This window comes from Sinohyriopsis cumingii, chromosome 1 (assembly GCF_028554795.1).
Source record: "Sinohyriopsis cumingii isolate HCF-2022 chromosome 1, ASM2855479v2, whole genome shotgun sequence".
In the NCBI taxonomy this organism is placed as follows: domain Eukaryota; kingdom Metazoa; phylum Mollusca; class Bivalvia; order Unionida; family Unionidae; genus Sinohyriopsis; species Sinohyriopsis cumingii.
In genome coordinates this window covers 169,468,593-169,493,376 of record NC_142961.1, presented here as the reverse complement: position 1 = coordinate 169,493,376, position 24,784 = coordinate 169,468,593, and the positions used below count along the sequence as shown (strand labels likewise).

The window sequence follows — 24,784 nt, the reverse complement described above, 5'->3', positions numbered from 1 at the left end:
GTTCTGAAATTTAATTTTGTTGGGATTTGCTGATAACTAGTTGCTTCCTAAATCAGCTTAAAAAATGAATTACACTTGAACACTCTTCCAACAAATGAAACGATCATGCTCTGCATTCTATACATGCAGTAAAATCCAACTTCAAACAAACACTGCCAATATTCACAAACTTTTCAAAGATATAATACATATGGCGTAAACATTCCCATTCAAGGCAATAACATGTAATAACTTTTGTTCCTGTACAAGCATCTAGCATCTCTTTGATCTACCCATAATGGTTGTTCTACTTCTTGATCGTACCTATGCAAATTAGTACAATGGGCTCACCCATTGCAGCCTTTGAACACATCTCACTAGCTATTGTCTGCTAATTAAGTGATATGTGAAATGGTGATTTATGCCTTACCTTTTTGCCTTTAATTGCTGCTATTTAAACTGCTCAAGAGATAGTTTTACATCAGCTCCAATCATGACTGCTTACCGTTTATACATGCTACATGTAACAGGCATATACTGAAATTGGTGGGTTGGGGGGCCGTTTTTTTCTCTTTCCGAAGATTACTAAAAATTGTGTTTTCTTGAAACACTACCATGTCAGGGCAGGGGGTTGCAAGTACAAAATCAGCTATTTAGCATGACATGCCATGTTCAATCTGATTAAAATCAGATCTCAATTTCATGTAGGTGATCTGATTTAGATTGCACTGTGTTATGGCAGTTATGTCAACATCTTGAAAACACATTTCATCAGCACGATCAAACTTTCCTCAGGAAAATTTTAATTTTTTCAACAAGCTCAATGGGCATCTCACTTAGAATACAGGACAGGCCTGATCTAAAATTAGAGGGACCCCAGGCTATCAATTTTTTTAGTATTGAACGAACTAGATATCATAAAATCATAAAAAGTCTTTTGGTGAAAGCACAATATCAATATAACCAGTCATCTAGAAGTAGTGAAACAAAGATGGCCATCACAGATACCATATTGTAAGTCAGATCAACACCATTTTCATTTAGGCCTAACCTGACAGCATAAAACCCTATCTTAAGAAAACAGCCCATTCAGGAAGAACAGCAATAACAAGAGTTTCAAGATGGCCAAACCAGGTGTGAAAGCAGCAAATTTTCAATTAGGACAAACTAGACTTCCTAAATAATAGATAAACTAGACTTCCTAACCTCATGGCAATACTTTTTATTTACAAGTTTTCAAGATGGCTGCTGTGTTGGCCACATTTGACATCTGAGCTGCACCATTAAGGACCAGCAAGACCATAAGATGAATGAGTGTAAAGTTTCAGGACAATCCTCCAAAAAGTTTATGTAGGTGTAGTGATAACAGACTTGTGTTAATGGATGGATAGATGACAGTAGTCAGACAATGGATATACTCTGGACAACAGACCATCCCATCAACTCTTTTGGTCTGTGACAAGTACATTATAAAAAAAACACTTTGATGCATGATAGAGGTAGCCATTTTGAATTGTATTAATGAAAATGAACCTGTTACATGAAAAAATAATGAGTAACGTGTAAAAACTGTTTTGCTGCACAAGAATATCATGCTGCTTTTTGTTTTCCCCTAAAATGGAGAATCAATTTTTGTAGTAAAATATTTCTTCAATGATACTTACCCAATTATAATATCTTGAAGTAATATTACCATGCAAATCCAGCCCACCCAGGCAAAATATTTTTAGGTAAAAAGCTTCTAAATAACTTGACAAGAGAACAGACTAGGAAAAGGCATTGAAAGGGATAATTTTTCCCTCTCACAAATCTAGTGGATGTTGTCAAGCCAAGTCTTTATGAAGGTGTCTAACAACCCAGGAAGGTAACCTGTTGAGGCATGGCTGTAAGTCCTACTTGGTCTTGCTGAGCCTTTGGGATGAAAGATCTCTGAGATAAATTCTGGGGACAGTGAACTTTGACCACAATTCCATGGCATGGATAATGTCAGTTAGGGAACAGCTTTGCTCAAATGGAATGCTTGTGTCGACTGCCCTAACTTCAGCAGCCGAAATGCATAGCAAATTCATTGATCTGTGGTTATTTCCTTATGTGTGGAACAAATAACCCATTTTATCAAGGATGAAGTGCCTCTGCTGGTATGTCATCCTTTTCCTCTTTGAGGGTAAAGAAGAGACATGATCTCCCTTGATGCATCAGCTTGGACCTTCTTAAGTACACTTCAAAGATCACACTGAGTCCTATAGATTACTTTGACATGAAGTGTCCACAATAGACAGGGATTTCAGTACCAAAGTCTGATTGATTCTCCATGAATGGAAGCCTGTCCTTGGAAATGAAAACAGGGGTCATTATGAGTCATCCTGACCCATCTGTCAGATATAGTTATCAGGTAGGTATATGCGAGAATACAAAGATATTTTTAAACAGACTACCTATTGGTTGTCAGTGAGTTTTATTCAACATTTAGGCCATTTAATGGTGGCTCCATTTAACTCACTTTAGCCATCAGGCCCTTTGTTTTGCACAGCATGAATGCTTTGAAAACATCTTATTAACAATTTGATGTCTCACTTAAACTCGGAAAACATTAAAATGTCTGCTTCAAACAGAATTAAAGCAATTTCTGTGTGCAAAGAAAATCTCACCTAGAACAAATTTGGTCATGGGAATGAGGAGGAATACCAACAAAATCTATTACATTGTACTTCCTGCAAATGCAAAAGACTGCTGCAGCAACAGGTACCTGCATTTGTAAGTGAAGAAGAAAGACTATTGACAACACCCAGCCCTACTTTGATATAAAAAAAATTCTATTATAAACAAGGTGCTAAACTCTTGAACTGTTTGAAATCTGCCCCCTTGCTGATTCTGTGATAATTTTATTTATTCCATCCATACCTTCATTCACTGGTTAAATATCTCTGCATAAAAAGAGAAATTCCAAATTTGTTCCCCATGTACAATTTAAGGAGAAATGCTGGCAGGATTTTATTGTAAGGGGGACTTCCCCCTATGTCACTGAAAGAAGGGGAGAGTAGAAAAGAAGGAAGGGAGTAGGAAACGATCATTGTTCAATATTTACATAGCACTTCAGAATATGTATCTCTTTCTTCCTGCTTCACTTAGAGCTCTAATGAAATCAAAATCTTTGAAAGATGTCACCTTGAGTAGTGTAAGTATGTAAGTATTAATCTGCTAATTATTTCTGAGCATACTCTGTTCCTTATGTTTGCATGAATATTTTTCTGGGCTTCCTTCTGAAGAGGCATATACACAGCTAGCTTTTTCAGCTTGAATATGTTGGAAAACTGATCTTTGTGGCTGTTATGTACAAGTTTCCAGAGATCACAAATATTATCTTTTGGATACATCTGCTCCAAAGTAGGATTTCTCAGCTACATAAACTCACTTTCTTAAATCAGTAGTTTACTGACTACCATGACTTATCGGTTCCATAATGCTGTGTTAGGGTTTTTAGTCTATCAATGTCATACTTCCATTACTTACAAGTTCCATGATGCTGTGTTAGAGTTTATAGTCTATCAGTGCCATACTACCATGACTTATCAGTTCCATAATGCTGTGTTAGGGTTTTTTAGTCTATCAATGCCATACTACCATGACTTATCGGTTCCATAATGCTGTGTTAGGGTTTTTAGTCTATCAATGCCATACTACCATGACTTATCAGTTCCATAATAGTGTGTTAGGGTCTTTAGTCTATCAATGCCATACTACCATGACTTATCAGTTCCATAATGCTGTGTTAGGGTTTTTAGTCTATCAATGCCATACTACCATGACTTATCAGTTCCATGATGCTGTGTTAGGGTTTTTAGTCTATCAATGCCATACTACCATGACTTATCAGTTCCATAATGCTGTGTTAGGGTTTTTAGTCTATCAATGCCATACTACCATGACTTATCAGTTCCATAATAGTGTGTTAGGGTTTATAGTCTATCAATGCCATACTACCATGACTTACAAGTTCCATGATGCTGTGTTAGGGTTTTTAGTCTATCAATGCCATACTACCATGACTTATCAGTTCCATAATGCTGTGTTAGGGTTTTTAGTCTATCAATGCCATACTACCATGACTTATCAGTTCCATAATGCTGTGTTAGGGTTTTTAGTCTATCAATGCCATACTACCATGACTTATCAGTTCCATAATGCTGTGTTAGGGTTTTTAGTCTATCAATGCCATACTACCATGACTTATCAGTTCCATAATGCTGTGTTAGGGTTTTTAGTCTATCAATGCCATACTACCATGACTTATCAGTTCCATGATAGTGTGTTAGGGTTTTTAGTCTATCAATGCCATACTACCATGACTTATCAGTTCCATGATGCTGTGTTAGGGTTTTTAGTCTATCAATGCCATACTACCATGACTTATCAGTTCCATAATAGTGTGTTAGGGTTTTTAGTCTATCAATGCCATACTACCATGACTTATCAGTTCCATGATGCTGTGTTAGGGTTTTTAGCCTATCAATGCCATACTACCATGACTTATCAGTTCCATGATGCTGTGTTAGGGTGTTTAGTCTATCAATGCCATACTACCATGACTTATCAGTTCCATGATGCTGTGTTAGGGTTTTTAGCCTATCAATGCCATACTACCATGACTTATCAGTTCCATGATGTTGTGTTAGGGGTTTTAGTCTATCAATGCCATACTACTGACTTATTGGTTCCATAATGCTGTGTTAGGGTTTTTAGTCTATCAATGCCATACTACCATGACTTATCAGTTCCATAATGCTGTGTTAGGGGTTTTAGTCTATCAATGCCATACTACCATGACTTACAAGTTCCATGATGCTGTGTTAGGGTTTTTAGTCTATCAATGCCATACTACCATGACTTATCAGTTCCATAATGCTGTGTTAGGGTTTTTAGTCTATCAATGCCATACTACCATGACTTATCATTTCCATAATGCTGTGTTAGGGGTTTTAGTCTATCAATGCCATACTACCATGACTTATCAGTTCCATAATGCTGTGTTAGGGTTTTTTAGTCTATCAATGCCATACTACCATGACTTATCAGTTCCATGATGCTGTGTTAGGGTTTTTAGTCTATCAATGCCACACTACCATGACTTATCAGTTCCATGATGCTGTGTTAGGGTTTTTAGTCTATCAATGCCATACTACCATGACTTATCAGTTCCATGATGCTGTGTTAGGGTTTTTAGTCTATCAATGCCATACTACTATGACTTATCAGTTCCATAACGCTGTGTCAGGGGTTTTAGTCTATCAATGCCATACTACCATGACTTACAAGACTCACGGTACTAATTCCACTCCAATGGTAAACATATGAAAACACTATCATATTCAAAATTCAATAACTTAAAATTTATGGGTGCTGATAATGACACCTATAATTCTTCATGCACATCTAACCTTGGTGCAAGCTTATGTGTGGAGAACACCATATGACCCGCAGCAATTTGTTTACATACATGTGCATGAAACACGTGTTATTGATTCTGCACCAAACGAATCAGGTGCTACTTTCAGCATTGAGTACTCCTGAGTCAAGCCTGTAAAAATGCTAAAATCGCATCAGTAGAAATTTGTCAATATTTTTTTTACATTACATATAGGATAAGCTCTCAAAAGATATTTTTCCTAAAATTTTAATTTTCATTATTAACCAATTATGGACCACCAAACCTGTAAATACTCTATTATTTCTTCACCCATTTCTAGACTGGTTCACAGTTCTTCAGTATAATTAGTACCGTGTGTCCTATAACCAGATTTTAATTTTTTAGAAAAAGTTGTATTTGACTCCTTGATATTCGAGCATAATTGTAAGAAAGAATTGGCCATGCTTGTGCATGGATAATAGTGCAATAGCATTTTATGTGATACCAATATCTATAGTTAAATTGCATCTGCATTACATGTTGCTCTGTTGTATTGTACTTATTAGTGGCTTATTCTTGTTATTAAAATAATTGTTTTCTGCCTTTGTATCTTCATGTTATCTTTCTATGGCATGCATGCTACACAAAAGAAACACAAGCATGCTGACATCAGCAACTATGACATCACAGGGTATCAAATTACATAACGCATTGTATTTTCATCTCTCACTGGCTATAAGACAAGTTTTAAATGTTTTAAATTTCAAAATTGCATTTCTTTTCTTGTTGACTCTCACAGAAATAAGATGCAGTGCATCCCTATTCACAGCAATCAAACAAAACAAATAAGTGTGCCACATGACAGGTCAAAATGACAAGAGGCCATTGCCCTTTTGTGACTAAAACAAATACACACACCCATGAAGCATCAAGAGATGCTGACATTCCAAACTTATTTAAACTATCATCACATGTGATTCATGACCCCCAAATGTTAATAAAAAGGTATAAAAGCCAAGGAAGAGTTCCATAAGCTTTATTATACTGAATAATTAAATAACATAGTGCTACTTTTTAGTATAAAACTATGGGGAAGGGTGAATAAGCAAAGAATAGACAGAGTAATTTCTTCAAGCCTGGTAATGTTCCCCACAACAAGGGGGGGGATGTGTATCAACCCAAATAACACATCAACATGAGGTATGTTACACAAGGACAACAAGAGACAAATTTGAATAAACTATCCAAAGTATAATGCTGACATTGATGTTGGAGATAGAAAGTGTATGCACAAACTGTTATGACTCAAGCTATTAAGTATGCTGGAGGTGGAGAAATGTGTGAAAAACTTTGCTTTGCCAAGGCAAGTTCATATCTCTATGCAATATGTAGACACTGATTAAACTTGTCACTGAATACACTACTTGTTAAATTTAAGTAATAGAATTGAATTGCATATTGAAGTTGTCTAACACATAAATATATACCTACATTTACCCAAAGCTCATAAAAAGTTAAGAAAATGTCTCAAAATCATTACTGTGGCTACTTTCCACTATAAGCAGTGTTAAATTACTTACTTTTTAATATAAAGCTGAAAAAATGCATACATTATTGAACAAAAGAGAAACAAGGCAAACATTGCAATCACTCAATTACAGTCAATGGGGAGGTAATACACCTTGATTTGGCAAACCAAATAGCAAGCTCTAATTTACAGCTAAATGATTCCTTACTATTACTTGATGGTAAGAACAGAGCAATGTAGGTTTTATAAATAGATTTTGTTTCAAATATGAAACCATATTTCTGACATGAAGCTTGTTTTCATTTATTCACAACAACATATATGGTGAACAAAACACATATCGCTTAGTGCACGCAGTAATCAAATGCTGAGATTTGGAATAATGTGTTCTGAGACCACAAGTTGCAACACCCTGAGTATAAAGGTTTTTTATCATGGGACTTGGTACATGAAGAAAAAAGAGATCTGGTTTGGTGGGAGAGAGCAGTATGTTCACCATGCAGTTATACATCAAGAATGTTTCAACTGTATGAAGAGAGGTTGGGGAAGAAAAACTGCCTGTGTAAAGAATGCAATACAGATAGGACTTTTGCAGACTTATATTGGGAATGAAGGGTTGAAAACTATTATTTTAAGTGAAAACATCCCTCCCTGCTTCCTCAACAAAAGGGATGCAGAAAAGTTCCAATACTGTTTGCCCAAAAATGTAATGTACCAATGTGAGAAACATGCTGAACATTGAATAGGTGTCAAGGAGTTTAATTCTAGGATAAGAAATAAGACCGGTATAATTGATATTCAATGTGACTCGACATATAATAATTCAATTTACAGGTTGAGGCAATGCAGCATGTGCAGTTTTGTGCACAGTCCTTATTTTTACAATGTTCTTTGCTTTGATCTGCTAAGTGTGTCTCTAAAGTTAAATGATCAGTACTGATAAATAAGTGATTGTGACATAAGTGGCTTACATATAAAATCTCCCCCCACCCCCTTTTGGGGAATTGTTGCATGTGTTAAATGGTATTTAACCATATAGACCAATCTATGGGTACCATCATATGAAATTTTGCCATCAGGCCATACTTTGCTCTTTTCCCTATGGCCTGAGCTATCTATTTCCACTCTCCAGTGTATAAAACCATCCCCATCTGTCTTTTGTATAGAATTTTTCTCCAAAATCACATGCAAACCATGATAAAAAGACTCCATTATGATTGTCATATGTAAAAACCACCAAACTGATACCCTGGATGCACGTGGTAACCATGGAAACAACAAGCTCTTATTATGGTATAGGTTGCATATAGGACTCACGGTACTAATTCCACTCCAATGGTAAACATATGAAAACACTATCATATTCAAAATTCAATAACTTAAAATTTATGGGTGCTGATAAGGACACCTATAATTCTTCATGCACATCTAACCTTGGTGCAAGCTTATGTGTGGAGAACACCATATGACCCGCAGCAATTTGTTTACATACATGTGCATGAAACACGTATTATTGATTCTGCACCAAATGAATCAGGTGCTACTTTCAGCATTGAGTACTCCTGAGTCAAGCCCGTAAAAATGCTAAAATTGCATCAGTAGAAATTTGTCAATATTTTTTTTACATTACATATAGGATAAGCTCTCAAAAGATATTTTTCCTAAAATTTTAATTTTCGTTATTAACCAATTATGGACCACCAAACCTGTAAATACTCTATTATTTCTTCACCCATTTCTAGACTGGTTCACAGTTCTTCTGTATAATTAGTACCGTGTGTCCTACAAGTTCCATGATGCTGTGTTAGGGTTTTTAGTCTATCAATGCCATACTACCATGACTTATCAGTTCCATAATAGTGTGTTAGGGTTTTTAGTCTATCAATGCCATACTACCATGACTTATCAGTTCCATGATGCTGTGTTAGGGTTTTTAGTCTATCAATGCCATACTACCATGACTTATCAGTTCCATAATGCTGTGTTAGGGTTTTTAGTCTATCAATGCCATACTACCATGACTTATCAGTTCCATAATGCTGTGTTAGGGTTTTTTAGTCTATCAATGCCATACTACCATGACTTATCAGTTCCATGATGCTGTGTTAGGGTTTTTAGTCTATCAATGCCATACTACCATGACTTATCAGTTCCATAATGCTGTGTTAGGGTTTTTAGTCTATCAATGCCATACTACCATGACTTATCAGTTCCACAATGCTGTGTTAGGGGTTTTAGTCTATCAATGCCATACTACCATGACTTATCAGTTCCATAATGCTGTGTTAGGGTTTTTAGTCTATCAATGCCATACTACCATGACTTATCAGTTCCATGATGCTGTGTTAGGGTCTTTAGTCTATCAATGCCATACTACCATGACTTATCAGTTCCATGATGCTGTGTTAGAGTTTATAGTCTATCAGTGCCATACTACCATGACTTATCAGTTCCATGATGCTGTGTTAGGGTTTTTTAGTCTATCAATGCCATACTACCATGACTTATCAGTTCCATAATGCTGTGTTAGGGTTTTTAGTCTATCAATGCCATACTACCATGACTTATCAGTTCCATAATGCTGTGTTAGGGTTTTTAGTCTATCAATGCCATACTACCATGACTTATCAGTTCCATAATGCTGTGTTAGGGGTTTTAGTCTATCAATGCCATACTACCATGACTTATCAGTTCCATGATGCTGTGTTAGGGTTTTTAGTCTATCAATGCCATACTACCATGACTTATCAGTTCCATAATGCTGTGTTAGGGTTTTTAGTCTATCAATGCCATACTACCATGACTTATCAGTTCCATAATGCTGTGTTAGGGGTTTTAGTCTATCAATGCCATACTACCATGACTTATCAGTTCCATAATGCTGTGTTAGGGTTTTTAGTCTATCAATGCCATACTACCATGACTTATCAGTTCCATGATGCTGTGTTAGGGTCTTTAGTCTATCAATGCCATACTACCATGACTTATCAGTTCCATAATGCTGTGTTAGGGTTTTTAGTCTATCAATGCCATACTACCATGACTTATCAGTTCCATGAGGCTGTGTTAGAGTTTATAGTCTATCAGTGCCATACTACCATGACTTATCAGTTCCATGATGCTGTGTTAGGGTTTTTTAGTCTATCAATGCCATACTACTATGACTTATCAGTTCCATAATGCTGTGTTAGGGTTTTTAGTCTATCAATGCCATACTACCATGACTTATCAGTTCCATAATGCTGTGTTAGGGTTTTTAGTCTATCAATGCCATACTACCATGACTTATCAGTTCCATAATGCTGTGTTAGGGTTTTTAGTCTATCAGTGCCATACTACCATGACTTATCAGTTCCATGATGCTGTGTTAGAATTTTTAGTCTATCAATGATATGGTCTGCTTGTGCAACATGAGCTATTCAAATAAATATCTTAATTTCATTTTCTTCTTTATTCAATTTATCCTAAACCTGATATGGATACATGGTTTTGTAGCATATGATCTGCAGGTCTAAACTGATTGATAAAAAAATGAAAATTGCATTCTTCTTTTAAATTGTCTGTATTTTAAATAGGCTCTGTATTCTGCCCTTTGTACTTTTAATTTTGAAATACAGCTGAAAGGGAGACTGACCGTATTTTTACCCATCCAACATGTACATCTGATTTGTATTTAACACCATTAATGTGCTCCAAATCACCATTAACAATTTCTGGGCTGAGCAAATCCCATAGCCCGACGTCCCGGACTAGTCATTTTTGAAGTTGGGCAAGTAAAATTTTCCAGGTCGCTAGTCCCGGACAAGTGCTTTTTAAAAAAGTTGGGCTAGTCCTTATTTCTGTGCTTTAATCACTATATACACCTTTATTTGGCCAATCATGCCCTCCGAGCATACTGAATACTTGATTCTACCCCTCTTCGTGTATACATTTACATCCCGTTACCGCTTGACTGCATATTGGGCTAAGCGACCAAATTATCATCAAATCAAAACACGTCAAACAAAAGAAAGCCAGTGTGATCAATTAGCAGTGTTGTAAGCAGTTTTGTTGCAATAAGCAATCTAGATCATAACAAGCGGCTCACTATGATTTTAATCCAGTGAGTCAGTGTAATTAAATCATGGAACCGACATCAGTGTTGGTTTCCTTTATGAACTGATTAAATGACTGTAATGATTCTTTAATTTATAACTGATTATACAGATGATTAACTTCCACATGCGATATTGTGTTTGAAGTGAAACAATTACGCTAATTAATGAGCTGTTTCAGTTCGTATTTAAAAGAGAAAATTGATGTTATGATCACTTTATAAGTAGTTGTCAAGCAAGCTGATACTTACTCTGTGGATTAAATGAGTTTGCTAAATTATTTTCGCAAGGAAGGGAAATAAAATACCCCATCAAAAATTTCAAAATAAAGTTTTGATACAAAATTCTGTAAATCAACAACAACACAGCATATCTGAGTGGGTACACATCGATATAAAGCACCTTTTTCTTTTTTTTGGATGTGGGGGGGAACATCTGTCTGGTGCCCCCCCCCCCCCCCCAAAGGAAGGTAATAATGGCGATTCGGAGAAGACTTCTTTAAGGAATTCCTTAAACCAAAAGAGTTTACAAATGCTAATGAACATTTCTGCAAATGGACCAGAGCTTGAGGACTTTAACCCAGACACAGCTATCAACTGCTGGCTTAGTGCTGGTGCAGCTGGCAGACATATACATGGACATATTTTCAAATCCATCAGCTAAAACATATATACATGAACCTGAAGAAGCCAAATGTATAACAACCAATGTTTTTGAAAAATTAAATTCTTTTAAGAAATAATTATGTCGCATATTAATTCCTTTATTTTTTTCTTCTATGGATTAAGTACATATGTCTCATCAAATCTTGGCAAGTGATTACCATTTTGGGATCAGTGAAAAGAAAGGTGGGACTAGTGAAGAGTAAGGTGGGACTAGTGAAGAGAAAGGTGGGACTAGTGAATTTGCTCAGCTCTGAATTTCCAAACTCAAATAATAAGATATACATCATAACTTTAAAAATTGTCATCATCACTATAACCAGCCAGTATTTGCCGAACAAAAATGAAATGAATCATGCCAGGAATGAGACATCAGGGATTTTCTAGGTAGCCTGTATTTTAAATGTGCATTTGTAAACTTCCTTTATGGAAGGTTCAAACTAACCTATAATGCATATTCCAGATCACAGTGTCAATCAAATTTATTTTAACAGCCATCTTGTCATTCTTGAAGAGCCCAGATGTGTAAACAGTTGCCAACCCAAAAAAACAGATGTTGCGACAAGAATGGTTAAATAAAAATGTTATATTTTGCTGATCACATTTTCATATTCAGGACTTTCAGTTATTTGCAGGAGTTCTCATGCATCGGTGTTCTCCAAGTGTGCAAAGTCATATAAACTTGGCACGATTCACACAATTCCCTGAGAGCATCTCTGTTTAAGTACCTTATATATCAATTAATGACTTTTGCACGAAGTTTCTGTTTCTTTGCCAGCTCTTCCTGTTCATCACACTGGGAGTAAGCTACACTAATTCTTGACTGGTAGATATTATTTGCCTCAGACCAAAACAAGCAATAACTGCCAATGAGATTTCAGTGCAATATATTTCATCCTGTGACACACTGGTAGTGTTGCTTTCAAATCGACCAAAGTAGTCAAGATATAATTTATCACAGAAACTTCACGTATAAGTGGTCATTAAATAATGAGTTAAGTACTTCATTATACATGTGGAACATGTTTGGAATGTATCATATATAATGAACATACTGCGGGGTTAACATAGACTGGGGAACACAGATTACGAACCATGTCATGTATGTTAATCTGCAGATGGCAAGTGAGTATTCTCAATAGTATTTTTCATTTTTACTAATAAAAATTAGTGCCTAGGACTGCAAATGCTGTTTCAGATGAATTCCATATTTAAAAAATAAAAAGCAAACTAATAATAATTATTAATGACTACTGAAAACTAAAATAACTTACATACAGTATCATTTTGTATCGATTCTCCAACTCTTGTACTGATATGTGCATTGTTGCAGCAAAAAGTATTGATGAATCAATATACGTATGAATCATTTCACACCTATATAGAATGCTGTGGTACTCTACAGTATGACTCCATCAAATGGATGTCTTTTCCCTGTGAGGGCATGTGTACAGATGCGGGGACAGAATATGTGATATCAGATCATCGTAAGCAGTCCCCTCAGGCATATTTGTAAGCTTGGCTGGGTTTGGTCAGTCTTTGTCTGACCCATGGGGAGAAATTGGAGTGGAATGATTCCCTTTTCTGTCCTTTTTATCCACATTAATTCTCGAGAACCACATTTTAACTTGTATCTGCATAACTGTTTCCTCCCCAAAAAGTGCACATATTAGCTAGATAGTGTGGCACAACTTTCCATGGAGCAAGCTGAGTGTATTATGGCACTATGGGTTGACCTTGCCTAAAAAGTACATTTACACTGATGGCAGGACAGCACACAGGATGCTGACCAATGTAGACAGGCCCATAATTGAACATAATAGGCAGGATTGGCTTTGTTATTGACCTCATGCTGTCATATTTAGTTGGCAGAGTCCGACAGTGATGAAAAAGTGAAATGCTGCTCTTTGTTGATTAGCATGTCAACAAATGCTGGAACTGTGGACCAAGTTGTTGATGGAGGAGGAGAAGACCAAAACTCTGGTGACAACAAGCAAAAGACTTCCTTTATTAATTCTTGGAAAGCAGAGTCTTCTCTTTTCTTGAGATCTTGCCAAAATGATGGAGCTTGTGTTCTTATTTTGTCATCTCTAGGTCAACGGGGTAATGAAAATGTCTCCGTGCAGTCTGTTTAGAAAGTGGAGGAGATTGTCTAAAGAATGTATTGATTGGGATATGGTCACTAAGTGAGTTTTCCTTTTGAGTGGCAAAGGTATGAGAATGCAGTTGATCCACAGCATGTGTGTACTGGGGCACTAAACTGGGCACGAGGCACATAGATTGTCCTGTAGCTGATGCATGAGAGTGCCTTAAGATATGGTGTAGACAAAATGAACAAAGATCTTTTGTCATTTGGCTTAAATGGTAAGCTTGACTGTGGTACTGACCTGTTGCAATATGATACATATGGCAGAGTCTGGTTTGACAGAACAGTACCATTTTATCTTGCATGACATTGTGCTGTTATATGTGTTATGACAGTAGAAGGCTTGCTTTAATCTTGATCTCACTCCAATATAGTCGATAAAGGCCTCTAACTTAGTTTATAATATATGATCAAGGGTGGTGGAGAGATACAGTGACCTCCAAACAGTCACAAAGTAAAGGCTCTCTTTGAGTCGCAAAGCACTGAGAACAAAGTGAAGACACATCCCTTGGTTACTGAAGCATTAAGGTGTGAATTGTTTACAGTTAGTGCACTATGTGGGTTAGACTTATCCACAAGAGTGTATGTATGACATTGGTGGACATAGATTGGTATTCTGCTTGCTGACCTATTGCAATCAGGCAGAATCCTGTCATGGCAGAACAGGGTCATCATAGCTGGCATTACATTGACCAGTTGCTTAAGTTAGGAAGGGATACAGGCTGTTGGATTCATGTAGCTGGTCTGTATACCTAAAGTGCCTGACAGATAACCGAGGCAGTTTGTTTTGACCTTGATCTCACTCAGTGGCAGGTGACTCTGAGTTGAGCCCATGTCTGTATACCTAAAGTGCCTGACAGATAACTGAGGCAGTTTGTTTTGACCTTGATCTCACTCAATGGCAGGTGACTCTGAGTTGAGCCCATGTCTGTATACCTAAAGTGCCTGACAGATAACCGAGGCAGTTTGTTTTGACCTTGATCTCACTCAATGGCAGGTGACTCTGAGTTGAGCCCATGTGGTAAACAGCTTTCTGGTTCTGCCAAGAAAGGTTTATCATGATGTTGTGATGAGGAAGGAGTCAAAGCTGTCTGTGTCATTGATAGGTTGAAATGCTTCATGTTGATCGACTGTGTGATGTGGGTTACTCACTGAGAGGCAAGTCATTCACCACCATGATGTCAACATACATGCCAACCCCTGGCGACGAAAAAATGATGTCAGCATATACAGATGATGTCTTCATCCCTCGTATACAGATGATGTCTTCATCCCTCAAGGTGCACTTCTGCACCTCCCTTTCAGTACCCCCAGTACCATAGCCCAGTTACTTTCAGTCCATGTAGGGCAAGCATGACATGCTTTTGTAGATTGGCAACAAGAGCAAGATACAAGAGCAAGCTACACATGTAGAGTGGTGCCATGTTTCCAGTATCTGCAAAGCTTACACTTGGTCTTGCCCATGGTCTAAATCTAATAGGATCAGACAATACATGATGGTGTAGTGTGGCACACACTGTACTTTATGAACTCAGGGTGAATATATAGACTACACACTATGACAATTTACATGTAAAGGGCACATGTGGCAGCCAATACAGGAAAACTATTGGAGCATTGCTATTACCGTATTTTCCGGCGTATAAGTCGATACTTTTTGACTTGAAAGTTCGGTCTTCATCTTATACTCCTAATCGACTTATATATGGATTGTGTCATTGAAATTGTATTGACTTATATAAGGATTACAGTATCCGGTATGCTATTGACATTGCTCTATAATCGGCATAATCGAAAACAGGTCACATAGAAGTACAAATTCATGTTAAATTACTATGTCAATAAATTGTCATAAACTAATATGACTGCATTTATATTTGTAAGTTTTGTCATTATTTATTTTGCATTCTGCATGTTTTTTCTTATTTCTCAAACATAAAATAAAAGAAAACAATTTACCGTACTGGTAAAAACTTCACTGGGCCGCATAGCACACTTACGGTCTATACTCTATAGTGTACTGTACTAATTCAAAGCATATTGTTTGTTCCTAAAAAAAAAGATATGAAATAACTGGTCCATTAATATTTGATTTTTCCAGTATAATGTTGGACACACGTGAGCAATTACCGGCATAGCTTTTTAATTGATCCAATTGATCCTACAAAGGGATGTAATCCATATTAACTCGAGCGTTCTATGATTATTTATAAAATAATGTAGATCATGCATTCTACTAAATCCACCAAATCATATGTTTCTAATTGTATTTGTCAAAGTTTCTCAAATAAATTAGGTTTAAACTACACTAAAATTAGATATATAGATGGACTACCGGTACTCATAGATCATCAGTGATCCATGATTTTTAGTTTCGCAATTCAGTTTAAAGCAAATTATAATGTCAACACTTCACCTATATTCATTCTTAACCAGCTGACGATTCGGTGTCTCTCTTTGATTATACCGGTTGTTGATAAATTGGTCTTTGGTTTCCAACAACAATCAAAGCCAGTTGCCGCAATTGTTTAGACCTTGATATTGGCTTTAGCTACCGATACTAGTTACCATATTGCCGGTACCCCATTGTTCTTTATCATTAATCCGCATCAATTACGCTACCCGTTTTTAATATCAATGGGATTAAGTACAACAGGAAATGATGCCCACTCCCTTCTCTAGATGTAAATAATGAATTTAGCCATGGGCATTGTTTTCATTGCTATAGTACGGGCACATTTTAATGAGTTCGGTATATTTTGATCAATCTTTTCATAGCATGCACAGCCACGTGGCTCTTGTTGCAATGGATATCATAATTAGAACAAATATGGTTCAAACTAAACTAAAATCAGATATATTGTGAGAGCGCTCGTGCTTGTGTGTGTGCGCACGAGAGAGAGAGAGTGAGAGATGAAAAAATTTGTCCGTGTACAAGATCATTCTTTTATTCAGGGCGGTTTTTATTTGTAGCTTTTGCAAAGAGAAAAAAGACGGTATTTTGAGTTACCTGACGATTGTGATAATCCTCATGTATTATGAGCCTACTATATTCCATTATCAATAAACACCTCTAAATCAACAATTCATTCTTGTTTTAATTACAATGTACATTGTCACAACAACCACATGGCTATGCAGTGTTATTTACATGGTAATTAAACATGCTTAGCGCTTTGGCTATAAATGAAACCAGACTGAGGGCAAGAATCGACAGAATAGGTCAAACCAGCGAGGCTGCCAGTAGGGAAATGAGGCTTTTTTTAGGGAAATGAAAATCTGTCAACATTTTATTGAAGTCATTGTCCATACAAAATTTGTTATAAGGACAAGAGATCATACCCATTACTTTGTATTCGAACTCGCCAATAAAGATAATAGTGGGGTATAGCATTGAATAGATTAGTAATAAAATGTTAATTATATCCAAGTCCAAACAGAACAAACACTTAAAAAATAGTATATGTGTATATATATATATATATATATATATATATATATATATATATATATATATATATATATATATATATATACGAATCGATTTAACGGAGTCCGTGACTTTCGAACTTAGGATAGAAAATGACAAGTTTGTATAAGTTACATTCGTAACTACAGGTAATAAAATGAACTACAACATGGATGTGCTTTCAATTATAATAAGACAAGCATGGACTGTTTATTCAGCTGTGTCAATTGATAACAAAATATAGCAGTTCAGAAGTAAAATCACAAGCATGTTAGCATCGGTAATGCAATTTCACGATTGCCGGTAATATGGAATATCATACAACGATACCATCAATATTCATGCAACCGGAAGTTACTACCGGTAGTATAAAATACAAAGCCAAGTTACTGACCTGGTCTCGTCTTATACTCCGAATCGACTTATATATGGATGAAGGATGGAAAATTTACAAAATTGGTCAATTCGACTTATACTCTGCATCGACTTATACGCCGGAAAATACGGTAATACTTATGAAGTGGAACACTAAAATATCAGTTCTAATAAATGTTACATTTAGGAGAAGCCAACTGACTACAAGTAAAATCACCGAAGCATTACTTACAGTAATTACAAAGTGGACAATATGACTTAATTATTTACACAAAATTTTCCTGTACACATCCAAATGTGGCAGAAAATATATAGCAATATAACTGAGTTTTCTATAGTACACACAACACATGCCCATAAAAACGCACTGAAGACTAGATCAATATAGAAGACTTACTTGTATGTGTCCAGTCTTAGCAGAAATTATACAGCAATATTACATGAGTTTTCTATATCACACTCCAGGCCTGCATATACTTAAATATAGCTCCAGCAATGTGAGGAGATGCACTAGCATCCCATGCAGGTACATACCAGGATGCCAAAATGTGAGGATGGCTAAGTAATGATACTAAAAAGACTGAACTTTGTCATCAAAGAAAGAAAGAAATGTTGGAAATTTATAGATGGATTATCCTTCCCTTCAAAGATGAAACTCCTACAACTTGTTTTAAGGTAGAAAACTTCCAGAACTTGTATGTGGTTTGCTATAAGCAATCTTCTCTGCACTAGTGGAAGCAGTAACTGATTTATTCATGGAAGTTGGCATCCATCTCTGTATCAAGGGAGATCACTCTTGGTGGGTAGATAACTTTTAGCTTTTTAGCTAAAATGTTTTAGCCTGTGAGGGCTGGGTTTGCTATGTAGTAGTAGTTTTCCTAAGGTATTATGATCAGGTAATGTATTAAAGAAGAAGTAAACCATCTGATAATTCCTAGGTAGTTTCTGATTTGACTCTAAAGGCAGAGGTTGCTCTGTTTGCAACTGTTTATTTTAAATGTTTACCTCAAAATTGATGACTACAAAACTAGCTATATACACCTCTCCCTCGATAACTTGTGCACAATGGGGTCCAAACATAGAGTGCACTATAAGCGAGGCACGAGTTACCGAGGGACCTCCAATTTTTTTTAAAAATTGCTTTGACATCGAGAAAACCGGGGGGGGGGGGGGGAGGTGGCGGCGTTAGGGAACTGGGCTGTTTAATGACTGAATCCTCATTTTACAATCAATTCGATAATAATTTTTAATAATGCGCTTTTTCTAATGAAGTTGTTCATTGTTCTGTTTAAAAAACATTTTTTTCCCTCAAAATATCCAACATATGAAAGATCATTCCAACTGGTTTGAACAACCATCGCGTGTACACGAAATATCTGTGTATTACATCATTGCTTTTAGTTTTCTTGATGAGTCTGGTTCCTGTAGGGGTATTTAATAGTATCTTGCCCAATCGGTAGTTCACAATTTGGGAACTAGACTAACTGTTGATACACCACCAAACAAGATTCCTTTTTATTCAAAAACATGCAACATTTATTTCGTGACACATCTACGTCGAAACTCAAATTTTATCGTTCAATTAGTAAAATGTTAATGTCATGATTTCATTGGAAGTAATAATGAAAGTTCTTATCATCCCTGAGGATATCTCTAAATGCCAGTTCAAGAATTCTCTGAAACTAACTTGCCCACAATGGTCCGTATCTGTGAAATCAAGCTCTTTATTTTACGAATTATTCTTTTCACTTTGCTGCCTTGTTATCTTTGATCACAGTTATGAAAGAGTTGGTTAATTTAAGGTAGTTTCTGTTACATACACAATAACATTTATTAGTGTTCGAATGATCAAATGAAGTGAGTTCACCTGACATATGAGCGAGGCTGCTAGATTTTAAGTTAGTTTGATTTTTGTGCCTTTTAACATTTCTTTTATTCCACCTCCTTTTCTTTTTTTTCAAAAGACATAATTAACGTGATAATATAATGGAGGCCAGCTTTTAATTCAGTGCAGCAATACAACAAATACTTCCGCAAGTCAGTTATCAAAACATGGTCGGCACTTAATTAGGTTCTCAGAGAAACGCTTGCGGACATAGCTGTTACCGTAGATTGACGCATTTTACGTTTAATTACAAGAGGACACATTGCACTTATGATGATTACACTTGAAAGGAAGTAAAAGATGGAACTAGAACACAAATTTCAATTGATAAAAAAATTATTTAATGTGTATTTATTTATTAAAGTAATGTACTGCTCAGCGTAAGTGAGATTTTCACTGATAGAAATTTCCTTACATATCATTAATTGCGGTGTACTAGGAATGTCGTTTGGAAAGAAAATGTAAAAAATTGTATGAGTTACTTTTAAATTTGATATTTCATAGTGTTGATTAAAATTTCCAGGTCCTATCTACCATTTTCAACGATAAAACGAGTGATACATCAAAGCTTCCATTACCAATTTTGATCGCGATTTTTTTCAAATTCAACAAAAAGGGATACATTTTTGTTGTATTTTGGGGTTTAAAAAATGGGATCCACGCCTGATACCGCACTATAAGCAGGTTCGCAAATTATCAGGGCACGAGTTATCGACGGAGTGGTGTACTACTGACCACACAAATATAAAGTATCAATACAAATTATTTACACTATCTTCTTCCCATTAAAATAATAACTACACTTTGAATGGATACATGTCATTCACAATAAATTTTCAACAGGAATGTTCCATTTAAATGTACACAGTACCCAGGAATAGAACTTTTTTTAAAAAGTATTTGCTAGGAAACTCTGATTACTCTTAGAGTTCATATGAAAATGATAACAAATTCTAAGCTGCATCTATTGGTGACTACTCCACAATGAAAGTATCTTTCCTGGGTTCCAAGTTTATTTCACAGGAACTGGCCTTATATTTTAATAATCTAATTAAATATACCCATTTTGATGGCAACACTAAATATTTACCTTTGGGAAAATGTCTGTCTTACTTTTACAGTTATTATCTCCTGGTGAATACAATGAATAAGTTTGAATGTTGTACTTGTCTGCACAATGGAAAAATGGTACCATCTTAAAATGAATAAAATTACGCTTCTTGGGTCATTGTTTAAAAACATCATGAAGATCATATAGGTGTGAATGACATGTTTGCACTCTGAATATTTCATTCAATGCTTTTACTTAGCCGGCTGCATTTTCTTGTAAAACATCAATCTGCCAAGGATACGCATTGGTCCCTCCTCCAGCATTTTGAAATAGTTGGTGGGAATCACCATGGTTTCTGAAAATGGAATTCAAATTTAACTGTATCATTCCAAAACATGTACATGTTCCACATACTTTAAGCATATAGTGTTACCCAGATGTCGATGAAGTTCAAATAATCACAAATACTTAATTATTTTTTAACCACTACTAAATGTGTTTGATAAGAGTTTTTTGGGGGGGGTGTGGTTGGTTTTAATAGCTTTTTCAACATTACTGACTATATCATGCTGAGGAAATGGAAGTAATGCACTGGCTCCAAATTTAATGTTGAGGTTGCAAAGTTTCTGGAGGAATAGAAATGTCCTCATATCTTATTTAGCAGTTCCAATGAAAGATAATATACCATTCTTCGACTTTAGCTGTGATACTCTCTGAACACCAATTTTTCACTTAAGCTAAACATTCGTAATTTAGGACAGAGATCTTTATTGAAAATCAGTGCTTAAATAAAAAATACCATACTGTAAGAGGAAAGATTTAATAAATGCAATGCAAGAAAATATAAGATACACAAGTGTATGCATTCATTCTCTCTCTTACTCACTTTCTTCCTTTCTCTCAAACAAGCCACTATTCATTATTACCAATATTCTACATCAACATCATGATTAAAATAACATCAGTATTTAATTCAAATATTTAAAATATTTGGCTCTCTCTTTAGGGGCTACTCATGGGCTAGAATCTGAATGTACAAGACTATGCAGGGCTGAGCAAATCCCATAGCCCAACGTTCTGGACTAGTCATTTTTGAAGTTGGACAAGTAAAATTTTCCAAGTCGCTAGTCCGGGACAAGTGCTTTTTAAAAAAGTCGGGCTAGTCCTTATTTTCGTGCTTTACTCACTATATCTACCTTTATTTGGCCAATCATGCCCTCTGGGCATACTGAATACTTGATTCTACCCCTCTTCGTGTATACATTTACATTCTGTTACCGCTTGACTGCATATTGGGCTAAGCGACCAAATTATCAGCAAATCAAAACATGTCAAACAAAAGAAAGCCAGTATGGTCAACTAGCAGTGTTGTAAGCGGTTTTGTTGCAATGAGTTTATTTTATTTTATTTTATTAAATCTAGATCATAACGAGTGGCTCACTATGATTTTAATCCAGTGAGTTAGTGTAACGAAATTAATGAAAGGTACTTTACCAACATCAGTGTTGGTTTCCTTTATGAACTGATTAAATGACAGTAATGATTCTTTAATTTATAATTGATTATACAGATGATTAACTTCCACGTGCGATATTGTGTTTGAAGCGAAACAATTACGCTAATTAATGAGCTGTTCAGTTCCTATTTAAAAGGGAAAATCAGTCACTTCTCTGGCTTTTCAAAGGTACAGGCAATGGATTTAGGGTCTCTGCATCTTATGGATTTGTGCTGGACTGCCACCACCCCAGTCACCACCCATTGATGCCTACATGGTGGGTCGTGCCCTTAGATTGTTCATGCCTTTGGTTTCAGTATTTTCTCATGGGACTGACATGGGCTAGGGTGTGGCATTTTCCTCCAATCAGTTATTCATATGCTACACTAATAATATAAATGCTGGGATCAGCCTAGCTCTTCTCCAATAATCAGGGATCAACCCAAAATATACTCAGTGGGGATCAACCTAGCATAGATATAGTTTGATGGGATCAGGCCAGAATACACTTGCATGATGGGATCAGCCTTGCACAGATTTTACTTATCTGGAATCAGCCTAGTACAGTCTACTGAAGTTGGGATCAGCCCAGAATACATTTTAATGCTGGGATCAGCCTAACCTAACTCTATTCAACTAATCTGGGATCTACCCAAGTGCAAATGCTATACTGATAATGTAAAGGTCATGAGAGTTAAATACATTTCTTTTACAATTTTAAATAAATAAAAAAAAAATAATACTTCTTGTTTGGATCAGCCTAGCTCCATTCCGCTAATCTGGGATCAACCCAGAATACACTTATGCAGGGATCAGCCTAGCATAGATTTAGTCAAGATGGGATAAGCCCAGAGTACACTAGTATGTTGGGATCAGCCTAGCACGTAGTCTGCTTAAGCTGAAATCAGCACAGAATACACTTGAATGCTGGGATTAGCCTAGCTCTATTCCACGAATCTGGGATCAACCCAGAATACACTCTTATGGGGGATCAGCCTAGCATAGATTTAGTTAAGATGGGATAAGCCCAGAGTACACTTGTATGCTGGGATCAGCCTAGCACACAGTCTACTTAAGCTATGATCAGCCCAGAATTAACACAGGCATTTTCCCCCAATTGGTTGCTCATATGCTATACTAAGAATGTAAAGGTCATCCCTGTTTTTAATACATTTCTTTTACAGTTTTAATGGAAAAAAAATCAGAAAAATTTTTTTATGCTAGAATCAGCCCAGCTCTATCCCACTAATCTGGGATCAACCCAGAATACACTCTGATGTAGGGTTTGGCCTTGCATAGATTTTGCTGAGATGGGATCAGCCTAGAAGAATACACTAATATGCTAGAATCAGCCTAGCACATAGTCTACTTAAGCTGGAATCAGCCCAGAATACACTTGAATGCTGGGATCAGCCTTGCACATAGTCTGCTTAACCTGGGATCAGCCTAGCAGTCTACAGACAGACCAGAATACATATTAATGCTGGGATCAGCCTTACATAGATTTATACGAAGATGGGATCAGCACACCAGAATACACTATTATGCATGATTATGCAATGTTATGTAAGATTATCTACATTGGTTGGCTCTTAAATTAAGGTGCCAATGCCATCCCACAGGAAAAGTTATGATCATGTCCACCTAACATGATCCTCCCACATGAAGGCAGCAAGTAAAGAGGCTAATAGCCTCTTGCATAATTCCCTGTCTGCCTCTTAATTTCAAGACAAGTACACCACCCCTATACAAGTATTAGTCAATGGCTAAGCCTTATAATTCAACATTATATCAGCTTACAACACCACCAGTTCCTCCCTTAACGGTCAATATCAAACAAAGCCCATTGCAAACCTGACAGTTTGTACCTAAAATAATCCATAAAATGAGTGTTTTTAAATAGTTCTAGATGCATTAATTTTGTTATACATGTACAATGTGTGGTATAGAAGATATACACACTGTTTATACAATGTCCTGATATAAATGAGTTTGTATTGATTCTGTGATATATAAAAGCAACTGAGACAAAATCACAATAAACTGCAGTCTAATGAAAGTACTCATCAGTCTTGTAGTTTATAATATTTTTGACCCATAATGTCACAACTGATGGATAAATTTCACTACAGTCTATTTAAAATTAAAAAAAGCAATCTTTAAATAAACTATCTTTAACTATACTAGTAGTAAAACCAGCTGACAATTCACTCCTTCCACACCTGCCTACATAATATCTAGTCAACCAATTCAAACCTCTTAAATCTGTAACTAGCTTCATAACAGGTATGAAAGATGCAGATAGCACAAGTTTCTGAAGCAGATGAGTGTTTATTGTTATTTCTCACACATATTTATCAAATTAAGTTGTTCTCTTTGACTGAGCTTTCCTTATCTTGCACCTTCAACTACAAAAGCAAATCAATTCAAAACAGCACATGACTTTGTCAAACAAGAAGACTAGAACCTGCAGGCCAAGCTTACAATCAAAGCATTGCTGAAAAGTTTCAACCAAATCTGCAACAAACTGCTGATACTGCAACTACTGGAAAAGTGACTGCCAGTATCAAATCCCAATATCATCTGCCAATTACAGATGGATATTTAATAAAAATCAATGTCAAATAACAGTATAACAATTATAACAATTAAGTTTATTTATTTTTTTAAATAATTTCTACATAACAAAATGAAAG

The 24,784-nt window shown here is 36.0% G+C and overlaps 1 protein-coding gene across 1 annotated transcript in view; it reads right to left on the bottom strand.

The window, feature by feature from the left end:
- The window catches only part of LOC149808360 (uncharacterized), a 181,087-nt gene that overhangs the window by 108,878 nt on the left and 47,425 nt on the right, over positions 1–24,784 (bottom strand). The window contains exon 12 of the mRNA XM_089976137.1: positions 20,849–20,948. Within this exon, the coding sequence (XP_089832263.1) occupies positions 20,849–20,948 (100 nt within the window). The remainder of the gene's footprint in view (positions 1–20,848; positions 20,949–24,784) is intronic.